Source organism: Eretmochelys imbricata, chromosome 7 (genome assembly GCF_965152235.1).
Source record: "Eretmochelys imbricata isolate rEreImb1 chromosome 7, rEreImb1.hap1, whole genome shotgun sequence".
NCBI classification, from domain to species: Eukaryota; Metazoa; Chordata; order Testudines; family Cheloniidae; genus Eretmochelys; species Eretmochelys imbricata.
The window spans coordinates 34,277,284-34,302,012 of NC_135578.1; the positions used below are offsets into that span (position 1 = coordinate 34,277,284).

Here is a 24,729-nt window from a genome sequence, read left to right on the forward strand (position 1 = left end):
GTAACTGTCATGAGTCGGAGTTAGGTTTGTGAAATACACATGGTAAACTGTGTCAGTGTTGTCGTTGAATATGCAAACTGTAGGGTAATGAAACGTTTATATAAACTAACTGACCACTGCCATACTTTTATATTGTGATGTTCTTTGTATGTAATTATCAAAGTCACACAAAAAAATTCTGTTAGAAGATGCAATTAGTGAACTTATTTTTTTTTTCAGAAGGCCAAACAAAACCAAATGGTGTTCTTCACAAATGGGTCTGTGTGCATGCACCCAAGGTTGAAATCTTTTGAATAGCAGCAGCTACTATGCTGTGCCTGTACCATTCATGTCCTTGTGCTCCCACTCACCTGTGTGAGGGCATAAAGAGCAGAACGAGAACACCTGCACCAGTCCCTTACGACTTCTTGGAGTGATTGTTGCTGTGTGTAAAGATCTGGGGTCTAGAACCTGGATCTGCAGAGCTTGGGACAGCTGATGTTACCACAGTGCCATAAGGAAGCCATGCAAAGGCACAGCTGGGGAGTACTGTGGAGAGTAGGCATCGCAGGAAGTACCGCCCAAGAGGCCCAGAGTGACATACCTTGCAGCCCTCTGATTGGCCAAGCACCCTATTTAACCCTAGGAGTTGCCCTAGAAAGTTGCCTGGGCAATGGCACAGATTTCAGCCTGCTGCAGTGCCAGACTTTGCTTGATCTCCGGTCTCCAGTCCCAGCCTGATTGTGACCCTCATTCCTGCCTCCTGATTCTAGCCTGGTACTGCCTCTGATTTCCGGTCTCTGACTCCAGCCTGACTCTGATCCTGATTCCAGCTTGGAACTGCCTCTGGTCTCCAACTCCAGCCTGACTCTGACCCTGATCCAACCTGGTACAGCCTCTGATCTCCAGTCTCCAACTCCAGCCCGACTCTGATCCTGACTCTTGCTTATGGGACCCGGCTCTTGCAATTCCTCCAGCTCCTGCTCGGTGACTACCATCCCTAGTGTGCAGACCTCAGCCCAGCTGTGATTGCTAGGCCAGACTGCCTATAACCTGGTTCCTTACAGTATGGGTACTCTACTTCAGGGGCATATGTGCCTTTGGAGATTTTTGTCAGCAGTGTCTGGTCCACACGTGCAGCCTGATTATCCTTGTACCCCTTACTGAGGGTATCTAGGGGCAGTGCCTCACCACTTAAGCTTTAAACGGGGCTTTAGTGTCCTGCAGTGTCCACTTTAGGTAGCTTGTTTACTGACATGGTAAATACTTAGATGAATAGGTAGTGTTAATTTAGTGCTTAGTGTAGTGATTAGTTTTGTTTGTATAGTTAGTGAAAATAGCTTTAGAGAGAGTTTATTAGGACATAGGGTTCATTTCCCCCATGTCGTCTCAATTCTCTAGTCAGAAGGGGGAGTTTAGTTTTCTAGGTTTACTGTGTTCTTGATGGGAATGCCTAAATCTCCTTGCTTTAAGTCATGTGATGTCTGCAGGGATGCTATTCCCTTGAATGACAACCACATACGTTTTCTCTATTGTTTAGCAGAAGTTCATGTTCTTCTAAGTTTAATATTTGTAGATCATTTGGCAGGATAACTAAAAAGATCAGAGAAACCAAATTAGAAATGTTTCTCATAGATTGATCTGTGTGGGCCTCTTCAGGTCCAGAGCCTCGGACCCCATTTGTATAAGGGAATGCAGAAATTCAGAGTACCCTGTCAGGTTTGGTTTCTGTGACTCCCAGGACCCATGCAACCAGTAGGACAGTGCAAGGAGATCACACTGAAAGTGGTGTTACAATACCTTCTAAACACAGGAGCCAACTTAGATCACTTCAAAAAGAAGTTGATAATAAGAGGCTGAAATTGCCTGAGGGAGTCACCGCTATGGAGACTTCATGTCCTGATAAGGACATTGCTGAGGCTCTAGGAGATTTCAGTACTGGTGCTTTGTTACTGATCAGGAAAATCACTACTTTAGCACCAAGTGTGAAAAATCCGTCAGTGCACAGGCTGAGATGGTACTGACATTGAAGCCTGGCTCTGTTAGCTTAGTACTGAGTAAACTTTTAACAAAGAGTAGACTCACTGCCTCTGCTAAGCCTATGGTACTGAGTGCATCTGCAATGCCTAGCAAGTAAGTGGTACTGGCTGTGACTTCTCTAAATAAGTGTGCAGTGCTGATGAGGCTGTGGACGGCCATTTGGTGCCAAGTAAGTCTATGGCTCCTCTGGTACCGACAGTGGCTCGTAGGGAAGTAGCTTCCAAGTTGCCGTCTCCCTTTTTGTCACCTGTACTGAGTAGATTAATGTTGTCTAAAGACTTAGTAATTTCAGAAGTACCAGAGTCATCTCTACTAGCAGAGTGTATAGATATTTTGGTACTGGACACAAGATTGTCGCCAGTACCATCTTACTCTGCATTACTGTCCGGGTCTAGAGTTCTGTCTCCAGTCACTCTACCATCTTTGGCTCTCTCATTTGAATCAGATGTTTATTGTTCATCAGATTCTTACCTGTATGTGAAGAACTCACCAGATTACTCTTCCATGGCTTCCTCCACAAAGTTCCACTCAGATAGGGATTTACAAGATCTAGACAGGACAGATACATAATACCACCCTCAAATGACCTGGTACCAGTCACCTTGGGGTCCTTAGCCATATCAGTATGGGGCACATCAGGCTGTTTGTGGAACTCATGAGATAATGAGTATTATCTCAGAATAACAAGGGATTCTGAGAAAGTGAATTTGTGGCGGCAGCCAGCTCTACCATAAAATCCTCTGCATCAGTTTCAACAGCCATATGAGGAGGAACAACATACTGAAGAGGGAACTTTAGTACCAGCCCGATGAGGCTGTGATGCCTCCACCACCATTATATGCTGGCAATTCTAAGCAGTTTCAGGACTTGATGAAACAGGTAGCTGAATCACTACAGATCCCTTTGGAAGAAATCCAAGAAGCTCCACACAATTTCATGGAACTTCCAAACTTCAGCCACATAGTGAGTAGGCCTGCCAATTAATGATGCCCCGCTGGAGCCAGCTCAGACAGTCTGATAAACTCTAACTTTAGCTCCAACATGTAAAAGAACTCACATGAAATATTATATACCGTCACAAGGATCTGAGGACCCTTTTTTCCCCAATCAGTACCTAATTCTTTAGTGGTGATGTAGCAAATGAACGTAACCAACAGCTTTCTAAAACAACATCATGATGAAAAATCAAAATCATTTGGATCTCTTTGGTCGTAAGATCTACTTATTCACCACTTTGCAATTCAGAGTAGCAAAGTACCCTATCAAGTTCTTATGGCAAAATACGATAACATCAATTATAATAAGCTTGCTTACTTTATTGAGCAACTACCATAAGAGCATGGAACAATTTCAGTTTATCATCTCTGAGGGTAATCTTACAGCCAAGCCACCTCAACAGGCTGTTTTGGATGTAGCAGATATGGTGTCCTGATTCATGGCTACTGCAGTAGTCATGCTTCATGCATCCTGGTTCCATCCAAAAGAGGTCCAAACACTCTCATTTGGGGAATCAAAACTATTCAGTGAGAGGACAGCTGAGTCGCTTAGTTCACTTAACATTCCAGAGTGATCCTCTGTTCTCTTGGCATCTATACTCCTGCTAACAGAAGAAAATATAACAGGCCTCAGTCATTTCAGAGTTTTGTTCTGCATAGATAGTTTGAGCAAAGAATGTCTAAGCCACTCGGGAAATGGCCAAGATTCCAGAACAAGAGACCTTGACCTCTGCAAGCAAGACTACATAGCAGACTTCATCTGGCAAGTATTCATTTTGATATGCAGGTTGAGAGCTGAAAACCATGCTACCATTCAGATTCAAAGTTCCACTCTCCTCCTCTTTTCCTGTTGTTTAGAAACTATCTGACCAATCTGGGTGTTTTGGGAAAAGATGACATCCACCTGTTGGATGTCGGAAGTTATAACATCTGGTTACACCATCCAATTCCATTCTGTGCTGACTCCTCACTCACCTTCCTTGCTGGTCTCTTTGACCCATGAACAGACTAAGCAGATTACAAGCACCCCAAAAGACACAGCTCTAAAAAATTACTTACTTGGAATAAAGGACAGTGAATCAGCATCATTGCAGCTATGAATTGTCAGTTACGAGGCCTTATTTGTAAGATACAATTTGGGGTAGTGTGGAAGTTTAGCTGTGAAGGTGAATATAAGACTCCAGAGCAGAATTTGAAAAGCATTATTGTGGAAGGACAGCGAACAGCTAAAACGTTGCTAACAGGCAGCCATGGATGCATAGGGGACATCAGCTTGATCTGCGGCCACTTCTGTGACTATTTGCAGAGCTTTGTGTCCGCAAGCCTCTGGTGTTCCAAAAGAGGCGCAAAGCACAGCTGAGGATTTGCCCTTCAAGGACACAGAATTATTTAGCACTCGTACAGATGACAGTCCCTCAAAGATTCCAGGACATTCCACTCTGTGGGCACATACCACAAACTGTAAGCCTGTTAGGTGCTGGGGCAAACTAGGCAGAAGACTTCTAACACCAATACAGATGATCTGAATGTCCGCCCAGGAAGAAACAGAGGTTTTCTCAGAGGAGGCATCTTCCTCAACTGTTGTCACACTGCACTGGCCTCCAGGGAGCAGGTTTTCACAAGAGTTCATAGCCATACTTGACCCACTCAGGGACCATCTCTAAACTCTGACTTTTGTACGCCACCTTGCTTTCTTCTTTCAGGCATGGTCTATGAGAACAGACAGGTGGGTGCTGAAAGTATCACCCATAGCTCTCTCATCCAATTTTGGTCCTCACCCCCTACTGACACCATTCCCTGCTCCTCTTCAGGACCTTTCTCATGAAAATCAGCTTAAATAAGTGGCTTTCCTACTTTGCCTAGGAACCATAGAAGAAATTGCCTCTGGAGTATAGGGGAAGAGGCTTCTAATTCTGATATTTTCTTATTCCAAAGAAAAAAGGGGATTTTGTCCTATTCTAGACCTGAGAAGACTGAACAAATATATCTACCATCTCAGATACAGGATGGTAACTCTAGCCTCCATCATCCTTGCCCTTCAGGCTCAAGATTGTTTCATGGCTGTTTACAAGATGCATACTTCCATATCACCATCCATCCTACCTGCAGAAAGTACTTGCAATTCACAGTGGGGCCCAGTCGCTACCAATACAAAGTGATACCATTCAGTCTCTCCATAGAACCAAGAGCCTTTACAAAATGTCTGTCTATAGTGGTGACATATCTGAGGTGATGTCATTTACTTTTATCCCAATTTTATCCCTGATCAAAGACAGATCTCATCAGGAAGTTGCCACAGCCCTGACGTATGGTTTTTCACCTATGCAAACAGCTGAAATTCATGGTGAATCATGGGAAATCATCTCTGAGCCCATCACAGATAATACGATTTGTAGGAAAACATAAGAACATAAAAATGGCCAACGGTCCATCTAACCCAGTATTCTGTCTTTGACAGTGGCTGTTGCCAGATGCTTCAGGGGGAACGAACAGAACAGGGCAATTTATCCCCCATCGTCCAGTCCCAGCTTCTGGCAGAGATTTAGAGACATCCAGAACATGGGGTTGTGTTCCTGACCATCGTGGCTAATAGCGATTGATGGACCTATCCTTCATAAACTTACCTAATTCTTTTTTGAATTGAGTTATACTTTTGACTTTCACAACATCCTCTGGCAGTGAGTTCCACAGGTTTGCTATGCATTGTGTGAATAAGTACTTCCTTACGTTTGGTTTTCAAACCTACTGCCTATTAATACCATTGGGTGACCATTGGTTCTGGTGTTGTGAAGGGATAAATAACACTTTCTTCTTCACATTCTCCATCCTTCATGATTTTATAGACCTCTGTTCTTCCCTCCTCCCCCTCCAAGTGATCTCTTTTTAAAAACTGAACAGTCCCAGTCTTTTTAATCTCCTCATATGAAAACTGTTCTGTGCCTCTAACCATTTTTGTTGCCCTTCTCTGAACTTTTTCCAATTCTAATTTATCTCTTTGAGATAGGGTGACCAGAACTATATGCAGTATTCAAGGTGTGGGCATGCCATGGATTTATATAGCAGCCCTAATCAACTCCAAATTAGCAAAAGCATATCTTCCTGAGGAAGGATTTTTCTCTTCATACAGTAATCACTGGTATAAAATCTAATCCAGCAACTACAATAACAAATTGCCTCAAACTTCTAGGTCACATGTTTACTCGCCCACATGATGCCCCTAGTCAGACCTCACCTGTGTCCATTACAAGGCTGGTTAAGGTCAAGGCATTGTGACAGGCGGGAAGGCTGCAAGAGGGTGCTAGAAGGTAGATACATTAGCCCCAGAATGTTAAAGGTCTTCTTCCCTACTAGCTGAGAAGCGGTTACCTCAGGTCAATGAGGGACATCTGATTCCAATTAGGGCCTGCCTGAGGCCTTTAATAACCTCTCCTTTGGTGAGAGAAAATGGGAAGAGAGAGGCACGCTGCTGCCAGGCTTGTGGCAGTTGGGAAATAAGTTTTTCCAGGGTGGGAGGCTGGGCTCCTTCCCACAGGGGAAGCTGCCAAACCGGAGGCCTGCTGCGGGAAGGACTGGCACCCCAGGGCAACCAACAGGGCAACACCCTGCACGTGGGAGGAGGCAGAGAAAGGTACCCCACTGGCTTTTCTTTGTTCGAGACTATTTTTCTTTTTGTTTGGTGGCGGATGAATCCTTCGGCCAACCTTCAGGCCTACACTTAAAGTACGACCAAAGGAGCACAGAAGGGGGAAGGCAAACCCTGCCATGAGTGGGGCCGATTACCCCAGGCCCTCCATCGCCAGAGGGGGGAAGCACTAAATCTGGTGAGATGAAGGAGGTGCCTTGCCACAGCATATAGTGAGCATGCAAATGGTGGTCCCAGTGCTCATCCTGTCAGCTCAGAACTGGTGGGTAGACCACAAGAATGCTCAGAGCCCACTTCTCCATACCTCCCCTAGAAGGATGTTGGTCACAGATGCATCAAGTACAGGTTGGGAAGCACATCTGGATTGTGTCCGCATACAAGGGACTTGGTCTCAAAAAGACATGACTCTTCACATAAACATACGAGAATTATGAGCAATCAGATTAGCTTGCATAGCATTCCAGCCTGTTCTTCTAAACTCCACAAATTCTCGCCCACAACATATCTGCACTGTACTGTATGAACAAGCAAGGAAGTGCTTCTTATCACCCCATATCAAGAAGTTATAGATAGGGTGTTTATGAACATGGGATAACCCGTCACTTTTCATCTTCCAGGAGCCAGGAACAACCTAAAATACTTCCTAAACAAGTAATCCATCGCCAGCCACAAATGGTCTCTGAACAGTTCCATCCTTAAATCAGTATAATGGGAAATTCTATTATAGACTTGTTTACCACTAAAGACCATAAGAAATGCCCAACCTTTTGTTCTAGGGAGGCATGAGCCCTCAATCATTGCAAGACACCTTCCTCATAGACTGGGATGGAGGTCTCATGTATGCAGTTGTGCCGATTTTCTTGATTCCAAGAGTGATGTGCAAAATCAAACAGGCTGCAGTCACACTGTTACGGATATCTTCAGGACAGTTCTAGCTAACATATCTCCTTAAAATGTCTGTCTAGACTTCTGTACCACTGCAAGACAGTCCATGCATAATATCACAGAAACAAGGTCAGGTACTTCATCCGTGCCCAAAGTCACAATTTTTGATAGAATGGATGTTGGTCACCTGAGTGCTACCAACAGAGGCTGCTCACTACAAGTACAAGAGATCCTGCTGCAAAGTAGAAGGCTCTTCCCAGGGAAGACTTACTCCTTTAAATGAAAAGATTTTCAATTTGGGCAGCCCAGCACAACCTCAGCCCACTGAAGGCTTCTGTACCAAAAATCCTCAACTTTATTTTATATTTGAAACACCCTGGACACTCGGTTTTATCAAAGTCCACCTGGTTGCAGTCTTGCCACACTACCATCAAGTCATTCTCAGTTTTTTCTCACCCTCCGGGATCCAGATTTCTAAAGGTGTTGCTGCATTCTTACCAATCAACAGAATGCCCTCTAAGGTGGGATCTTAATGTTATTCTTACAAATCACATGGACCCCCCCCTTTGAGCCTCTTTCTAAATGCTCTTTATATCACCTTACTCTGAAGACAGCCTTTTTAGTCACCATTATATCAGCGAGAAGGGTCAACGAACTCCAAGGGCTCATGGCTAACCCTCCTTACACAGTATTACATGGAAATAAGATTTGGTTGGCAAAAAATAATTTACTTGGACGCTGTCTATTCATTTTTATAAGGATAAGTATATCTGTCTTTGAATCTTCTTTAAAGTTTTTGTTTTTTTCACCCATGCTTTCCTTTAAGGTTTTTCCCCTCCTCTTTTGCTGTGTGAAAGACCCACACCAACAGGGAAATCTTGATTATGGTTAAACAATATACAGAAAGTGAACAAACTATTGGGGAAAAAAATCTATTTTTTTCCCCAGATTTCATTTACAGTAATAGGAAGTTTGGCATTGGGGAGAAGGGGAAGTAGAGGGGTTTCTTTCTTTCCACCTTTCTTTCCACAAGTATTTTTTAGTTGATTGTATCATTTTTAAAAGCTCTGAGAGATGTATTATTCCTTTGCAGTAAATAGTAACATTTATTGTTGAGCTGATGCAGAGAAAAGCATGTATTTTTTTCAGGAAGAAGCAGCCTGTTGCACAAACAAAATCTTCTTGGAAATTAGGATGAAAAACTATATGTAGTTATTTTCCTCCTGGCAATTAACTTAAATTTGTTTATATGGAATTTCCAATTATAGTGACTAATTCATCCAACATTAAAGTTACCAAGATGATAGTATTGCCTACTTATCCCTTGAGTAAGGGTAGAGGTACACTGCAATCATTTAGTCTTCTGCCAGGATGTTTCTTCATTGTTCAGACCTAAACAAAGCTGTTTTGTACTTTACAGATTTGATTTCAGAGTGCCCTTGGGGTTCTGTCTAGGGCAAGGTGTTAAGTACCACCAGTTCTTCCCATTTTATACCGGCTTAAGTCTAATTATACATAAGAACTTAGGTTGTCTTCCTGGCATATATGAAATGGAATGAGACCACGGCTTATCTTCTGTTGGTGAAACATTAGATGGAGGGAGCTATAATTTGAATTTCAACCATTACTTTTTCTTTTGTGCAAAGGAGTCAAGTTTTCTAATTGAAATGTCCACTACAACACTGAGATCATACAGTTAAAAAGTACACAAAAATACTCAGTCCTGGCCTTGTGCATATACTGAACGAGAATGGTAGCAAGATGGAACCCTGCAGCAGCCTGCACAGGAATGTCCTTAGAATTGATGATACAAATACATCTTCTGGGGCTTCAGCCTACAGGGAACAAAGCTGCTCAAGGAGCCCCATCCCACTGTCACAAAGAAATAACTTCAGGCAAGTCAACAGTACTTCATATTCACTGGAACTGAAGGCAGCTGATAAATCTAATATCAGCGTAGACACCTGATCACTGGGATGAAATTGTTGTCCAGTGTGACAAGGATGGTTTCTGTGTAATATCCAGCTCTGTAACCAGATTGATGGGGGCTAGGGAGATCTAAGGCTTCTAGTTATTGTGACTCTCTTTTTACTATTCTTCTCAATTACCAATTGTGGCAACTTGAGCAGCTGTGTATTCATGTTATATAATATTCTTCAAAAGAATATGCGTGAATATATAATGCTTCAAGTATGTGTCATGTCTATCGCTGTAAGTGTGCATGGCAGATAGTAAAGCTGGCATCTATTCCCACTCAAAGGGGACATAGACTCGCACAACAAGATTGATCTTATAGATAGCTCTTAAATTGAAGGAGCTCATGGAACATCGCTCTTCCAAAGACAAAGGCCCTAAGCAATCAAAGATCCAGCACCCATATGGCACTGATACCCCTGACAGAGCCGAGTAAGGGCTCGAGATATGCCCTGGAGGCATATTCCTAGTACTGAAGAAGTGACTGGAACTGGAACCAGCTCCATATTTCCCCATGGAACCACTTTCTGAAGAAGAGAAATACTTCTCCTCGCTATCACCAGCACTCCTTGACAACAACAAGCAGAGATCCATCTCCTACGCCATTGGAGAATGACCCCAAGGAGAGCATAAGGGCTTCAGATCACTGCCCAAAATGGTCTGAAAGTGGGACTGGGTTGGCCAGTTTGAACCACACCAGCATCAGTGTGGCATTTCAGCTTGGCCACATTGGCATTACTGAGGACCTTTGTCCTTTGTGTGAAAGAAATCAACCTCTTGTGCTTCTAGCAGGAGGAGGAGATCCCACTCTCTGGCACTATCATTGGTTAGGTCACCCACACTGGAAACAGATGTGGGGCTGCAGGAGATGACAAAGGGGCTATCACAATGATCCCTGTCTCCATCCAAGGAAACATTCTTGTCTCTGGATGAAGCTGTGACCCCAGCCTAGCCTCCACTGCCGTGATCAGAGACTTTAAAGCCTTCCAGGGCCTCTAGTCCAGAACTGGAGACCCTCGATATTGAGACCAAATTCATACAAGAAAAGTTTTAAGTTTTTTGATATTTTTGAGTGTGACAGCACTGGCCAGGTTCATCGTCCTCCTCATTAACGAGTGGCTAGAGGAACTGGAAGGACTATGGTAGATCCTGGCCACTTCTCCGCTCACTTGGAGGTGGAAAGAAAATAAGTATTATATGCTCTAGAAGGGCTTAGAGTGTTTCTATGCCCACCCGAACACAAGTACAAGAAAAATTGAAGTTCACTAAACATACTCATATGGACAAGGATCCGAAGAAATTAGACCTTTTTGGATGCAAGGCATATTCATCAGCCTCACTGCATCTTTAGGTAGAGAACTGCCAGGCATTAGTCACCAAATACAGTTGCTTCACATATGGGAGGGTCACTTCTTTCCTTTCAAAAATCCTACAGTGATGAAATGAAGGAGATCCTTAAGGAGGGCCAGATGGATACAAAGACATTGCTGCAGGCAGCCATGGTCACATCTGATACATCTGCAAGGTCAGTGGCCATGGTGGTCACAATCAGATGAGCCTTGTGGCTTCTGACATCGAGCATACCAAATACAGTTCATGATAAAGGACCTACCCTTTCAGGAGATGGAGCTCTTCAATAAAAGGGCAGATAAAGTACTCTATTCCCTCAAGGACTCAAGGGTCACACTGTGGTACGTCGGAGTTTACACACGGTCTCCCTACAAAAAGCCATACAAGTACCCGCCAGCAAAGGCAGAGGATGTTTTCCTACTCCCAGGGCAGACAGCCCACAAAGCAAAACCCAGGTATTGCAGGGGACGCCAGTCTTCTGCCTCCTTAACCAACCCGGTGTCTTCGCAGAGAACAGATTTGACAGGAAAGTGAAGAGTTACATCAGTTTGTCATATCACTGCTGATCGGAAGCCTGCCCCCATGTCCAGGGACCACCTTGCCCCTTTCCACCAGGCCTACGTGGCTGTCACAGCTGACAAATGAACATTAGACATTACTGCCCAAGGCTTCCTTTTACATTTCCACTCCCGATGCATCTCTCCTTTCCAGTCCTCCTTTTTTGTTTGTAAAGTTGTGCCACCTGTTCATCACCATCAGCTGCACAAAGATAAAGTTGTAGAGGTGAAAGCAGCTGACGCTTAGGAAGTATTTAGTATTTATGTGCTGTTTTGGGAAATATTCTTCATTTTACATCCCTCCAACTCTTTAATCAAACATGCAAAACCTAATTAGGAGAATATCTGGGTAAAAAGAGAAATTAAGTAGCTTATCTTCCATTATGATAGAGAAAAATACTTTGGATAATAAACTAATTAAGTTAAAAATAAATTGACAGTAACGTTCCTGCAATATATTTGTGTTTTTATGAATACTCTTGCATATTAGAGAATGTGTTGAAGTGAGTGCATGTGAAACAAATAGTCCTTCAGGACCTTGCTGATTGGTTACTAGTCATGCAAATTAGCATACATGATACAGAATCAGTACAGCCAATATAATATCTAAACACCACCTGGGTTAAAATGACCTATTGATTTAAATGGGGAGGCTATCTGGATATGAAGTTTAAAATATACAAGACTTTGAATTTTTTTTCTCAATTGTTTTTGTTCCATAGTTTCCCCAGTGATAATTAAAGAATGGGCTGCTTACAAAGGAAAATCTCCCCAGACTCCTGAACTGGTGGAAGCGCTTGCGTTCAGGGAATGGACCTGTCCCAATCTGAAGAAGCTGTGGCTGGGAAAAGCAGTAGAGGACAAGAACCGAAGAATGAGGGCGTTTTTGGCCTGTATGAGATCAGATACACCAGCAATGCTCAATCCAGCTAATGTGCCCACTCATCTTATGGTGCTCTGTTGTGTATTAAGGTGAGGGTTTATCATAAGTTAAAATAGCATGAAAGAAATGTGTTACTACGTTGTATAATATATTGCTCTATCAAGTCTTTCTCTAATCCTGCATTAAACCATGACTTTGAATATTAGTAATTCACATTGCAAGTATTTTTGGAAGAAATGACTTCCTCACTTCTGTGATTCTTAAAAGTATGCTCGCTACTTGTCAGTTTTTCAGCTAATTCCATAGAGAGTTGAAAGAAGAAAAATTGGCTTTTTTGTCACAGTTGCTTCTTTGCATTTGAACTGTGATTTAGACTTGTTATATTTAAGGCTTCTAAGTAGCCAGACACAAACATTACCTTTTGGGTCACAAAAACTGGCACTGTATATTCCCAAAGAAAAACCAAAAGGTGCTGCAGAAAATAATTGCTTAGTAGCTTTTTGGGATTGATTTCCCATTTACTAGGTACTAGGATTCACTGTACTAGGCTTGCTGGTTCCCTTACTTGATTTGACTGGCCCACATGAGAGGTGCAGAATTAAGAAGGAAGAGACTAACCTTCAGTTTCAGAACTGAATTAGGAATGAGTGCTCCTATACCTTGGGGGGGCGGGGAATCCCTCGTCACCTAGTAAGACCCAGCTCTTGCTTCTTGATCTGGCAGGACCCAAGATCTCAGGCTGAAAGGAGAGATTTGTATGAATGGGAGAGAGGTCTTGGGTAAATTTTTGAGATGATAAGTGTAAGTTTGCCTCCAATTTAATATTAATTTCTCTTGCCTTTTGAGCCACGTATAGTTTTTCTTCAAGCAGTGGTCCTTATTGTATTCCACTGAGAGTAGTGAGCATGCACCTGGAGCTTTTAAAAGTAGTAGTGTCTGTTGGTCCGCGCACGCGCCCTTGTTACTGCCTCATGGTTTCGACCAAGGCGATAAAGGGCGGGGCAGAATTATAAATAATACTTTGTAGGAGTAGAATACAAATAGTTCCAATAATATTTTATTAAAACCCGTAACACATTTGTAAAATAATTTTTCTGTGATGTGACATGAATAGTTTATGTGAGGTATAAAATTTTATTGGCACTTGTTTGGAATGCATAAAACTTGCTGTGACTTCACTTCTGAGTAATGTGTTCATCTCAGACTCATGTTGATGAAACCTTTATACTACACCATTACTTTTGTGTATCATCACGCACTTCTGCTTTAGGTAATATTTTTATGGCCTATCCTACTCTTTTTGTTATTGACAGCAGCGTGGGGTTCTGATGATCATGTGTGCTGTGGGGTGAGTTCACAGGCAGTGTCTTATCAGTATGTTTTGCTTGGACATTTGCATCAAATAATGGATATTTTCCTAATTCATCTACTCTAAGGAGCCAGCTCAAGGGGTATAATGTAAAAATATTGTCAAACAACATTACTGGTTTTCTTTGAGTAACTTTTGACCAAATACGTATTTTTATGCTATGCAAAAGTATTTGGATCAGCACAAACTACAATAATTAATTTAGACAAGGTGGGTGTGGTAATCTTTTATTGGACCGACTTCTGTTGGCGAAAGAGACAAGCTATCAAACTATACAGAACTCACCTACCGTGTCTCTCTCATGGGATCAACAGGGCTGTAACAGTACTGCAGACAATAATTAATTTGTCATTTATAATTAGCAGCATTACCAAAATATTAGTCTGGCATTAAACCCTAAGAAATCACTTCTATTTTTTTCGCTATGTCTTATCTTTAATTTGAAGTTGAACAAAAAGTTTTTGGCTTCGTTCTGGTGGCTTTTCTGTTCACACAATAATACCTTTTACTTTAGCTATTAAAGTGAGGACTCTGAGTAAATCTTCTTTGAGTGATTGCACATGTCCATTCCACTGTAGTTATTTGTGCTCTCCGGTGCACAGTTGTTGAAGAGTTTTTTCCCTTGGTAGTACCTGTCAGGGCAGCCTGAGCACCCTCTGCTGTCTCATACACATTGGAAAGGCATAAAGGGCTGAGCGCCCCACACCCACCTCAGTAACTTTCTACCACCTGTTACAGGATTGAAGCTCCCTGTTCTTGCTTCTGCAAGTCTTTCTCGATACCTATATATTGTACCTATGTGTAGTTAGTGTAGTCTAGTAGTTACTCAATTTGCTAGTTTAAAAAAATTGTTTTTATTGTTTGAGCATGAACCACCCCCAGTACCGGAGGTATCCCCCACATACTCTGGATTTCAAGCCCTGCCACTGTTGTGGCAAGGCTATGCTGAATAGGGACCCTCACCCCGGCGGCCTTAAGTGCCTGGAGGAAGCTCATGTGAGGGACAAGTGCAGCATTTATAAGGGCTTTAATCCTCTTCAGAAAAAAGACAGGGCAGTAAGGTTAAAATATCTGGTCATCGAATTGCCTTTGTGGCCTCCATCTGAGCCCTCTACGTTGCTCTGGGTACAGAGCACCTTGTCTTGGTCAGGAGTACACCTGCCATGCTACTGGTACCAAGAGGCATAAGAAATTGGACTCCGTATGAGGACCTCAAAGAAATCAAAGAGGATGAGCTCTAATAAAAACTCAGGAGGATGATCAAAAAGGAAGCAATTCCCAGAGCACACCTCTAAACAGGGAAGTTCATTGACTCCAGAGGCCAATGTGGGCCTGTCAAGACTGGTTCTCTAAGCATCTTCATTGGCATCTCCTTGCCACATTGTACCACACAGTATCTTTCTGGCACCCCGCCTACTCCTGAGGTGTTGGAGGCTGCGAAAGGGTTGTGGAACCTTTCCACCAGCGGTTCAAGAGTCTCACCTGGCACCAGTGCTGATGGCACCACCTCCAGGGCCTTCCCCTCCAACTAAGCAGCTCCACCAGATGTGGCATCAGGGTACCAGTGAGGCCGGTATCATCTAAGGGAAAGGCACAGATGATATCTCTGTCTCCGCTTCAGAGTCAGCCTTCCTCTGCAGTATCAATGGGTACAGTACCATCTTGGTCTCAAGAAAAAGTTTCATCCTTATCAGACTCTGAAGTGGGTTCCTATGTTTCCCAACCTAGCTGGTCCCACTGGGGGAGAGATGCCACCTGCCCACCTGGGTTTCTGCCACAATACCAGCAGGGAGTTTACAGGAGGGGTCCTTGGGCAGTGTAAAGCTGGAATCCAGGGACATAGTAGTGGCCCTTTTGGGACCCGTAGGTTCCCCACCCCAGTCAAGAGCATCCCTACAGCCATCTCAGCTGGTGCCATCTGCTGTGTGCCAGGAGCATTGTCCCCCCAAACATCTTGGTACTGAGCAGGCTTGGGATCTCTCACACGAGCAACTGTAGGAACAGAACCATTAGTATCCTCTTCCGCCTCTCCTGATGAGGCAGTCATGATGGAGGTAGTCAAGAGGTGGGTAGAAAGCTGGCTAGATTGTCGGGCTCAACGGGTAGTGATCAATGGCTCCATGTCTAGTTGGCAGCCGGTGTCAAGTGGAGTGCCCCAAGGGTCGGTCCTGGGGCCGGTTTTGTTCAATATCTTCATAAATGATCTGGAGGATGGTGTGGATTGCACTCTCAGCAAATTTGCGGATGATACTAAACTGGGAGGAGTGGTAGATACGCTGGAGGGGAGGGATAGGATACAGAAGGACCTAGACAAATTGGAGGATTGGGCCAAAAGAAATCTGATGAGGTTCAATAAGGATAAGTGCAGGGTCCTGCACTTAGGATGGAAGAATCCAATGCACCGCTACAGACTAGGGATCGAATGGCTAGGCAGCAGTTCTGCGGAAAAGGACCTAGGGGTGACAGTGAACGAGAAGCTGGATATGAGTCAGCAGTGTGCTCTTGTTGCCAAGAAGGCCAATGGCATTTTGGGATGTATAAGTAGGGGCATAGCGAGCAGATAGAGGGACATGATCGTTCCCCTCTATTCGACATAGGTGAGGCCTCATCTGGAGTACTGTGTCCAGTTTTGGGCCCCACACGACAAGAAGGATGTGGATAAATTGGAGAGAGTCCAGCGAAGGGCAACAAAAATGATTAGGGGTCTAGAACACATGACTTATGAGGAGAGGCTGAGGGAGCTGGGATTGTTTAGCCTGCAGAAGAGAAGAATGAGGGGGGATTTGATAGCTGCTTTCAACTACCTGAAAGGGGGTTCCAAAGAGGATGGCTCTAGACTGTTCTCAATGGTAGCAGATGACAGAACGAGGAGTAATGGTCTCAAGTTGCAGTGGGGGAGGTTTAGATTGGATATTAGGAAAAACTTTTTCACTAAGAGGGTGGTGAAACAGTGGAATGCGTTACCTAGGGAGGTGGTAGAATCTCCTTCCTTAGAGGTTTTTAAGGTCAGGCTTGACAAAGCCCTGGCTGGGATGATTTAACTGGGAATTGGTCCTGCTTCGAGCAGGGGGTTGGACTAGATGACCTTCAGGGGTCCCTTCCAATCCTGATATTCTATGATTCTATGGAGCCTAAATCTCCACTTCTGGGTGATTTATTTTAAGACTCATCAGGAGCTATGAGGAGGATGATTATGGCGCATGATATCCACCCGAAGGAGTGGGAAAAACTCCACAAGCTAGTGGAAGTTCTAATCTAGCCCCAGCTAGAATAGCTCTGCGAATATATGAGGCTTAGAGCCCACCAAGATTCTCTGGCAGACCCCAACTTCCCTGCCTTTGACTGTTGAAAGAGTAGAGAGAAGGTACTACCTCCCCTCCCCAGGGGTTTGAGCACTGTATAACCATCCTCCTCCAATGTCCCTTGAAGTTGCAGCAGCCAGTGAAAAGGAACGATAGGGATACCAGACTTCAGCACCAAAGAATAAAGAGGACAAGAAGTTGGACTTACTTGGGAGGCAGCTTTATTCCACAGGTGGATTACAGCTTCACACTGTGAACCAGCAAGCTGTGCTGTGATGCTTTGATTTCACTCTGAGGGGGACAGGTTTGAAATTGAAAGACAAGCGCTCATGTGAGGCAAAACAGGAATTCCTCACTTGGATAGGGCAAGTTGGTTGCCAGAACAGCTCTACAGGCTGTCTTCATCAGTCTCAGCGTTTTCAGTGATTTACTCCTTAAGTCCAAGACCTACCATAGAGAAGGAGCAGAGATTACAAATGGTGCCGCCCATCACTGCCCTTTGTATCTGCAGCCACTGGTTCAAGGCAGGCAGCATCTTCCAAGAACTAATTTTTCATGGGCAGGTTGAGAGCAGTCTACTACTCTGGGACTTCTGTGTCAGCAACTCTCTACTTCTGAAGGAGGCCCACCTCCAAGAGGCTCAGAACACACTGGCAGGCTGCCTAAGCAGGTTGTTCATCAATCACCAGCAGTGGTCCCTTCGCCCAGACATAGCAAGGTCCATTTTCCAGGTCTGGGGAACTCCTTAAGTGGATCTGTTTGCAACAAAGGGCAACACAAAATGTCACCAGAGCAGGTCGAACCCCACGTTCACTGACTGATGCTTTTCCGCTGCTGTGGTCAGATGGTCTGTTATATGCTTTTACCCCGTCCCTGTTCTGCCAGAGTTCTGTGCAAGGTGAAACAGGACAAGGCCAGTCTTACACTCATTGTGTTAGTGTGGTCCTGTCAACACTGGCTTTCACAGCTCTCGGACCTCTGTCAGTCCCCGTCTGTTACTCCCGCTTCATGCTGCCCTAGCCTTGCAGAATTGTGTGCCTCCTTCACCCCAACCTCCAGGATCTTCATGTGATGGTCTGGAGACTTCTCTACCGATGTCAGCCAAGGAGTCCTGCTCCAGAGAGGTGCAGGAGGTACTGCTGAATAGTAGAAAACCATCAAGGATGACAACTAGCTAAGTAGAAGAGGTTTTCTGTCTGGTTGAGGCTGAAAGGAGTCTCCCCAGTTCTTGCTTCTATTCAGCAAGTGCTGGACTGTCTTTTGTATCTGAAACATCAAGTATTAGCTCAATTAGGGTACACCTAGCAGCTGTATCTGTGTTTCACTCTCCTGTGGATAACCGTTCTCTTTTTTCCAGACCGATGGTTGTAAGATTTTTAAAGGGCTTGGACAGGATGTTTCCACATGTACAGAGCCCTATTCCGCTGTGAAGCCTGAATTTAATCTTGAAGTTGATGGATCCCCACTTTCAGCCTTTAGTGACCTGCTAGTCTATATTACACCTTTCAGTGAAAGTAGCATTTTGAGTAGCCATTACGTTGGCCAGGAGAGTAGGGGAGTTGAGGGTGTTAGTATCACATCTTCTATATATGATTTTTTTATGCAGAGAATGTCTACTTTCATCCCTATCCAAGGTTCCTTGCAGAAGTGGTCTCCTCTTTTGACATCAACTAGGCAGTTTTACTTGCCGTCCTTCCCAAAGCCTCACAGTAATGAGAGAGAGAAGTCACTGCTCACTCCAGAAGGCAGAAGAGATTAGTGCTTTATGTGGAGTGGACTAAGCCATTTAGAGTTTCATCTCAATTGTTTGTTGCATTTGCAGACAGAGTTTCTACACAGAGGATTTAGGCATGGATATCCAGTTGTATTCGCTTATGTTAGCAATGGGTTAATGCAGAGCTGCTGGATAGAGTATTGGGTCATTCAACTAGATCCCAAGTGGCCTTTGAGGCATTTCTTCTGGCTCATGTGCCAATATTGGACATTTGCAAGGCAGCAACCTGGTCAGAGTGTCATATGTTTGCCTCTCACTATGCAATCTTAGCAATCTAGAGGCAAAGCTAAATTTGGATAAGTGCTCCACCAGTCTTTTTGTTCAAATGGATTCTGATCCCACCTACAGTGGAGTGGACATGTGCAATCCCTCAAAGAAGGAAAAAAGATTACTAATCTTTCAGTAGTTCTTTAAGATGCCTTGCACTTGTTCATTCCCATTTCTATCAGAGTCATTCCGGTAGGAAGGAGTTGAGGGGATCTTGGGGTGGCTCAGTCCTTTATGCCTGTGTAATGTGCACAAGACAGCAGAGGGCACTCAGGATAAAAGGATAAAAACTCTCCAACTGTGCATTGGAGTCCACAGACACCTACATGGAATGGACATATGCAACATATTGTGAAGAACAGCAGTTACAGAAAGGTTATTAACTGTTCTTTGTTTGCCTTTGCTGTAGGTATATGGTGCAGTGGCCAGGGATCCGTATACTTCGTCGCCAGGAACTTGATGCGTTCCTTTCTCAAGCGTTGTCTCCAAAACTCTATGAACCTGACCAGCTACAGGAACTTAAGGTAATTCTTAATCCAACTTCCTTCATTAGAGAAATCTACCCAACTGATCCATAATATTAACGTTGAGCAAGTGATGTTTGTCTCTAAAGACATTAAGCATTAAGGCCCACTTTTTAAAAAGTGATTTAGGTATCCACTGTGCCTTGTTTGTGCTGGGAAGCTTCTCCAGGATCATTTCATCTACTGTGTTCTGAATATTGTACGGCTCTTTAAAGTATTCTTTCCATCACTTATTCAGTTCTTAGAAGTAGTAAATATCTTGATAGAAAGATGAAGAAGAAAAAGGCACTGGGAAGTGACAATGTCTAACCGATTTAGGAGCCTATTTCTCATTTTCAAAAAGGATTTAGGCACCTGAAAGTCAGTGGGATTTTAGGCTCCTAAAACAGATGTTGCAACACTGAGCACCGTAATGCCTAAATATCTTTAAAAATCTGGGATGTCCATTCAATGTATATAGGTCACTTAGTCTTTGAAATGCAAACTTTTTAAGTGCAGCAAAGACTGGTACTCACTCAGTTATAGTGTATTGTTTATGTTATGAAAATAAAATTTTAGAGGGTTTTTTTTTGGTGAGATTTTATTCTTACTATTTTATGATAGCCCTTTGAAAGCTTAAACCAGAAATCTATTTCTGAACAGACCTATTTTCCTTCTGGTGAGGTTGCTCTTGAATCATCATCTTGTTGATTTAAATAAATGGATTTCTTTGTTTAGGGCCAAAAGATCCTTGTAGCATTTATTTTGAGTGGAGAAACACAAAGAAGTTTATGTAGACTTAAAAGCATAAATAAAGAGGTGGGGGAAGCAGTCTTCCAGCATTGATTGTGTTCCATAAATATTAACTTGCATACTTTTAAAAGACTTTAGCAAAGATGCTTATCTTTCTAGATACAATTATATATTATGAAGTAAACATAGCTAACTATCCCAGGGGTGGGAAGCCTTTTTTCTGTCAGGGGCCACTGACCCACAGAAAAATCAGTCAGTCGCAGGCCACACACAGCCCTGTGGGGGAGTGTGGAGACTTGGGGCTTTACCCCGCAGCAAGGCGAGCCGGCACTCGCAGCTCCAGCCCCGCAGGGGGCACGGAGGCTCATGGCTTCCTCTAGGCTCCAGGGTGCGGCCAGAAATGAGGGGTTCAGGGTGCGGGAGAGGGCTCCAGACTGGGGCCGGGGGTTGGGGTGTGGGAGGGGTTGAGGGCTCCAGCTGGGGGTGCAGGCTCTGGGGTGGGGCTGGGGGGTTTGGGATGCAGAAGAGGGATCCAGGATGGGGTCAAGGGATTTGGAGTGCGGGAGCAGGCTCAGGGCTGGGGCAGGGGGTTGGAGTGCGGGAGGAGGTTTGGGGTGCGGGCTCCGGGAGGGAGTTTGGGTGAAGGAGGGCGTTCCGACCTGGGGCGGGGAGTTGGGGTGCAGGTGTGGGTGTGGGGAGGGAGTTAAGGCGTGGGAGGGACCTTTGTAAGTCCGTCTGTCTTCACAGTGGCACCCTCCTAGAACCCCTCTCCAGCATTCTGTGCCCCAGAATGGAGAAAATGGCAGGGTTTAGTCCTGTATTCATAACAGACAGCTGGATCCTGAGCCCATCCAGCACTCTGCTTAATGAAAACGAAAGAAAACTTTAGCATGGGGCAGGGAGTTGGTGACCTGAAGCAACTCACTCAGTCTTCTTTATGTTGTTAGAAGATGGCCGATGGGGAGAAGGAACAGGAAGGGTTCCACTTCTGCGGCCTCACACTAAAGTAATAGTTGTATGTAGTCTTCCAGAGTCCCCGTATAAGAAGTAGAGCCCAACCAAGCCAGAGAGGACTGTGTCTTCCTACTTGAAGATGATTGCTCCAAGCCAGTGTGTGAGCATGTGCTGTACTGAACTGAATGGGCAGACAGCAAAAACATCTATTTTTTCCCAAGCTGAGATCCACAGTTAGAAGAAGACACTGCAGAGAGCAGGGAGAAGCAGCAGCCCGTGGCATTGCTCTCCCTAGTAGCTGGAGCAGATGCAGCTCACCTAGATTTCAACTATCTAGGCTCAGAAAGGTAGATGCATCATGTTTCCTCCTGCCACCAGGATCCAGCCAGTGGGAGTGCTGCAGAGATCATGCATTGTCTGTATGTTTTCCTGTGGTGTCAAGCAGGCTATATCTTGCTAGAGCCTTACCTGCCTGTGTTTACTGGTAGCCCCCAGCTGTGTATTCTCTCTGTCCGATCCTTTAAGCAAGTCAGATGTCATCTTAAAGATGACATCTCCTATTTCTCCCACTCGTTTCAGGAAGGATCCTCTAGCTATCATCCAGCCGTAAAAAGAAGTTGCTTAAGGAGATGCATACAAGAAAACCAAATCAGTTGACCCCAGTGAATCCCACATTTTAAGCATAAAAGAGCTAATAAATCCCATAAACGATAATGTGGAAGAAAATAATCCTGAGTCTAGATCAGAATCTTATTTGGATTGTTATTCAGCAGATGGAGAGAATAAATCACTTTCCAGGATCCTTGCAGCCCAAGGATGCCTGAAAAGCCCAGACTAAAAATATATATAGTATATATATATATCCAAAAGGAAATGAGGAAGAGAGATTCTTCATTGTCATTTTTCTCGTAAACTTTTAATTACCAGAAGAAAGGAGATAATGAGACCTAGGACAGAATGCAGTCAGCCAAAATGAGCACATGCTGGGTTCTTACAGGACAGCTCATCGGTCGCTCTCAAAGCACAAGCTCTCAAGAATCCTGTTTCAGCCATTGCAAATGGGATCATTTGCAGAAGTTCTTCACTGATTGCTAAAAAGCAACATACTAGATTCCTGAAAGCAGCATCACTAAGTCCTCCTATCATTCACAGTTACCCATGTGGAGCCTGAACTGATTAATTCAGGACTGTTGCTGAGATCAGTGTCTCTGTATTTTCTCACATTCAGTTGTGGTTGTCGTCTTTTTAAGGAAAGTTTTTAAATAAATGCTTTAACCATTCAAGTATAGTATGTCACCTTCCTTCAGGATAAGGTGGTTAATGGTGCTGACTCAGTAGTCAGACCAAAGGATAACTATCTTTTGCAACATCAGAGAGGCAGTGCAAATCTCTCCAGGAAAACACATAGATAGCTTTTGTCCAAATCAAGAACATCCCTTGAGCGAGACACCCTACATGATTAGAAGTACGGTCAAAATATATTTGCACATGTCTGAGGCCTACAGAAGTCAGCACAAGTACTTTATCCTGCAGCAGGCTGCGGGGGGAAAGCTATACAAAGTCTCAGTGGTAGCATGGATCAGGGGTCTCACAAAGCTAACTGGGCAACCTTACTTGTAGGTATTGATGAAAACTCAAAAGGCAACATCATGGCCAAAAGGTGGGATGTGGCATATGAGGAAATCTGCAAGGCAATAACTTGGTCTTCATTCCTCACATTCTCATAACCCAACAATGTAGACATAAAGTCCTCTGCAGATTTTGTTTTGCGTGTGTTAACAAAGTAAACAGTCTTGCTGTTGTCTCCAATTTCAGTGGGTAGAGGAGGAAACCACACTGTGAAGGACACAAAGGTTCCAGCAAAAGAATTCCAGAAGAGAATACATTTTTTCATCTATGAGAAAAATGATTGGCAGAGACCAGGCAAATATTTCCAGGAAAGGATTGACAACTTCACGTGTCAACTGAACAGACAGAGTTTACTCCTGAGGGCATTCTGTGCCAAAAAATTAAAAATTCTGCACACAATATTTTTAAATTTTGCAAAATTCTGCAAGCTTTATTTGTCAATAAATAAATGCAGAGGCTCCAGCATGGCACAAGCCACTGGCTGCACGAAAATGGGAAATCACCCTGCAGCCTCCCCAGCCCCAAGGCACGGATTCAGTGGTGAGGCTGCACCCGACCCTGACATAGCACAAGGCCTGGGCCTACCTCAGAAGCACCCTGGGGCCCTGTCCCTCTGTGCCAGGGGCAGGCAGGCTCAACCAGGCAGGATCCAAGTGTGGAGGGGCTTGGTGTGGGGGGATCCAGGTGTGGGATAAGAGGATTCTGTGTGGGACAATCTGTGTGCAGGCAACTCTCAGTGGGGGGTGTAAGTGTGGAGGGATCTGGATGCACCAAGTCTCATTTGGAGTGTGGGGGGGTTCCAGGTGCAGGGACAATGGGATTCTGTAGGGGCTTCCAGGTGAATGGTTGGGGCTCAGCAGAGGGGTCTGGGTGGAGGGAGTGGGGCTTGGTGGGGGTCAGGGTGCAGCTAGTTGGGGGTCAGTGGCGTGAGGGTCTAGATCTGGGGGGCTCAAGGGAGTGGGGCTTGTCAGGGTGGGGGTTTGAGTACAGGGAGCTCAGTGGGGGGTGGCCTGGGTGCAGGGGTGGGGGTCCAAAGGCAGGGGTCTGGGTGCAGGGGGGCTTCTGATGCAGGGGTTGAAGTTCCATGGGGTGGGGTTTGGGTATGGAGGGATGGGGCGGGGTTGGGTGTACAGGGTGAGGCTTGGCAGGGGCGTCGGGGTATCAGAGGTCCGGATGCACAGGGGTTGGGCAGATGGGGGAGCAGCTCCCTGTACAGAGACCCCTTCCCTTGCAGCTGAGGAGCGATGGGGGCAGGAAGCGGGGAGGACGCTGAGCTTCCTGCAGCTGGGGGAGGTTTCTGGGGGTGGATCTGACACAGCGCCAGCCACTCCTTGCAGGGGAAGAGGAAGTCCCATCCTCTCCTGCTTCTAGTCCAGCCAGGACTAGCAGCTGATCCCAGCTCAGGGTAGGAGCCACTGGCTGGGGTGTCCCCAGCCCTGCAGTGATTTACCTCTCTGCTGGTTGCTCCGGGTGTCTGAAATGATGTACCTGCACAGCTAGGGAGTGGTGCATAGCTACTTTTGCAGCTTCCCTTTGCATCCATGTTAGAAAGTCATTTTTCTGCAGGGAAGCAAAGAAATCTGCAGGGGACATGAATTCCATGCACGCGCAGTGGCACAGAATTCTCCCAGGAGTAAGAGTTCTCTTGTTTACACGCTGAAAATAAATGCTCCTTATTTTCTTTCCATTATCTCCTCTTATCCCTCAACCAGTCTGTTATTTCACTGTCAGAAACCCATTATAGCTCCAACTCTTCATTAATAAAATTTGTTTTTCTAATGATACAAGACTGCTTTTCCAAATGCTACAGATGCTGACACAATTTTTCTAAGATGGCAACCTAGAGCTAATAGAAATTCTTTTGCAATGGAA

At 44.6% G+C, this 24,729-nt stretch overlaps 1 protein-coding gene across 1 annotated transcript in view; it reads left to right on the forward strand.

The window, feature by feature from the left end:
- The window catches only part of FAM120A (family with sequence similarity 120 member A), a 118,553-nt gene that overhangs the window by 72,725 nt on the left and 21,099 nt on the right, over positions 1–24,729 (forward strand). Inside the window, exons 11-12 of the mRNA XM_077822984.1 lie at positions 12,146–12,395; positions 19,428–19,542. Of these exons, the coding sequence (XP_077679110.1) occupies positions 12,146–12,395; positions 19,428–19,542 (365 nt within the window). The remainder of the gene's footprint in view (positions 1–12,145; positions 12,396–19,427; positions 19,543–24,729) is intronic.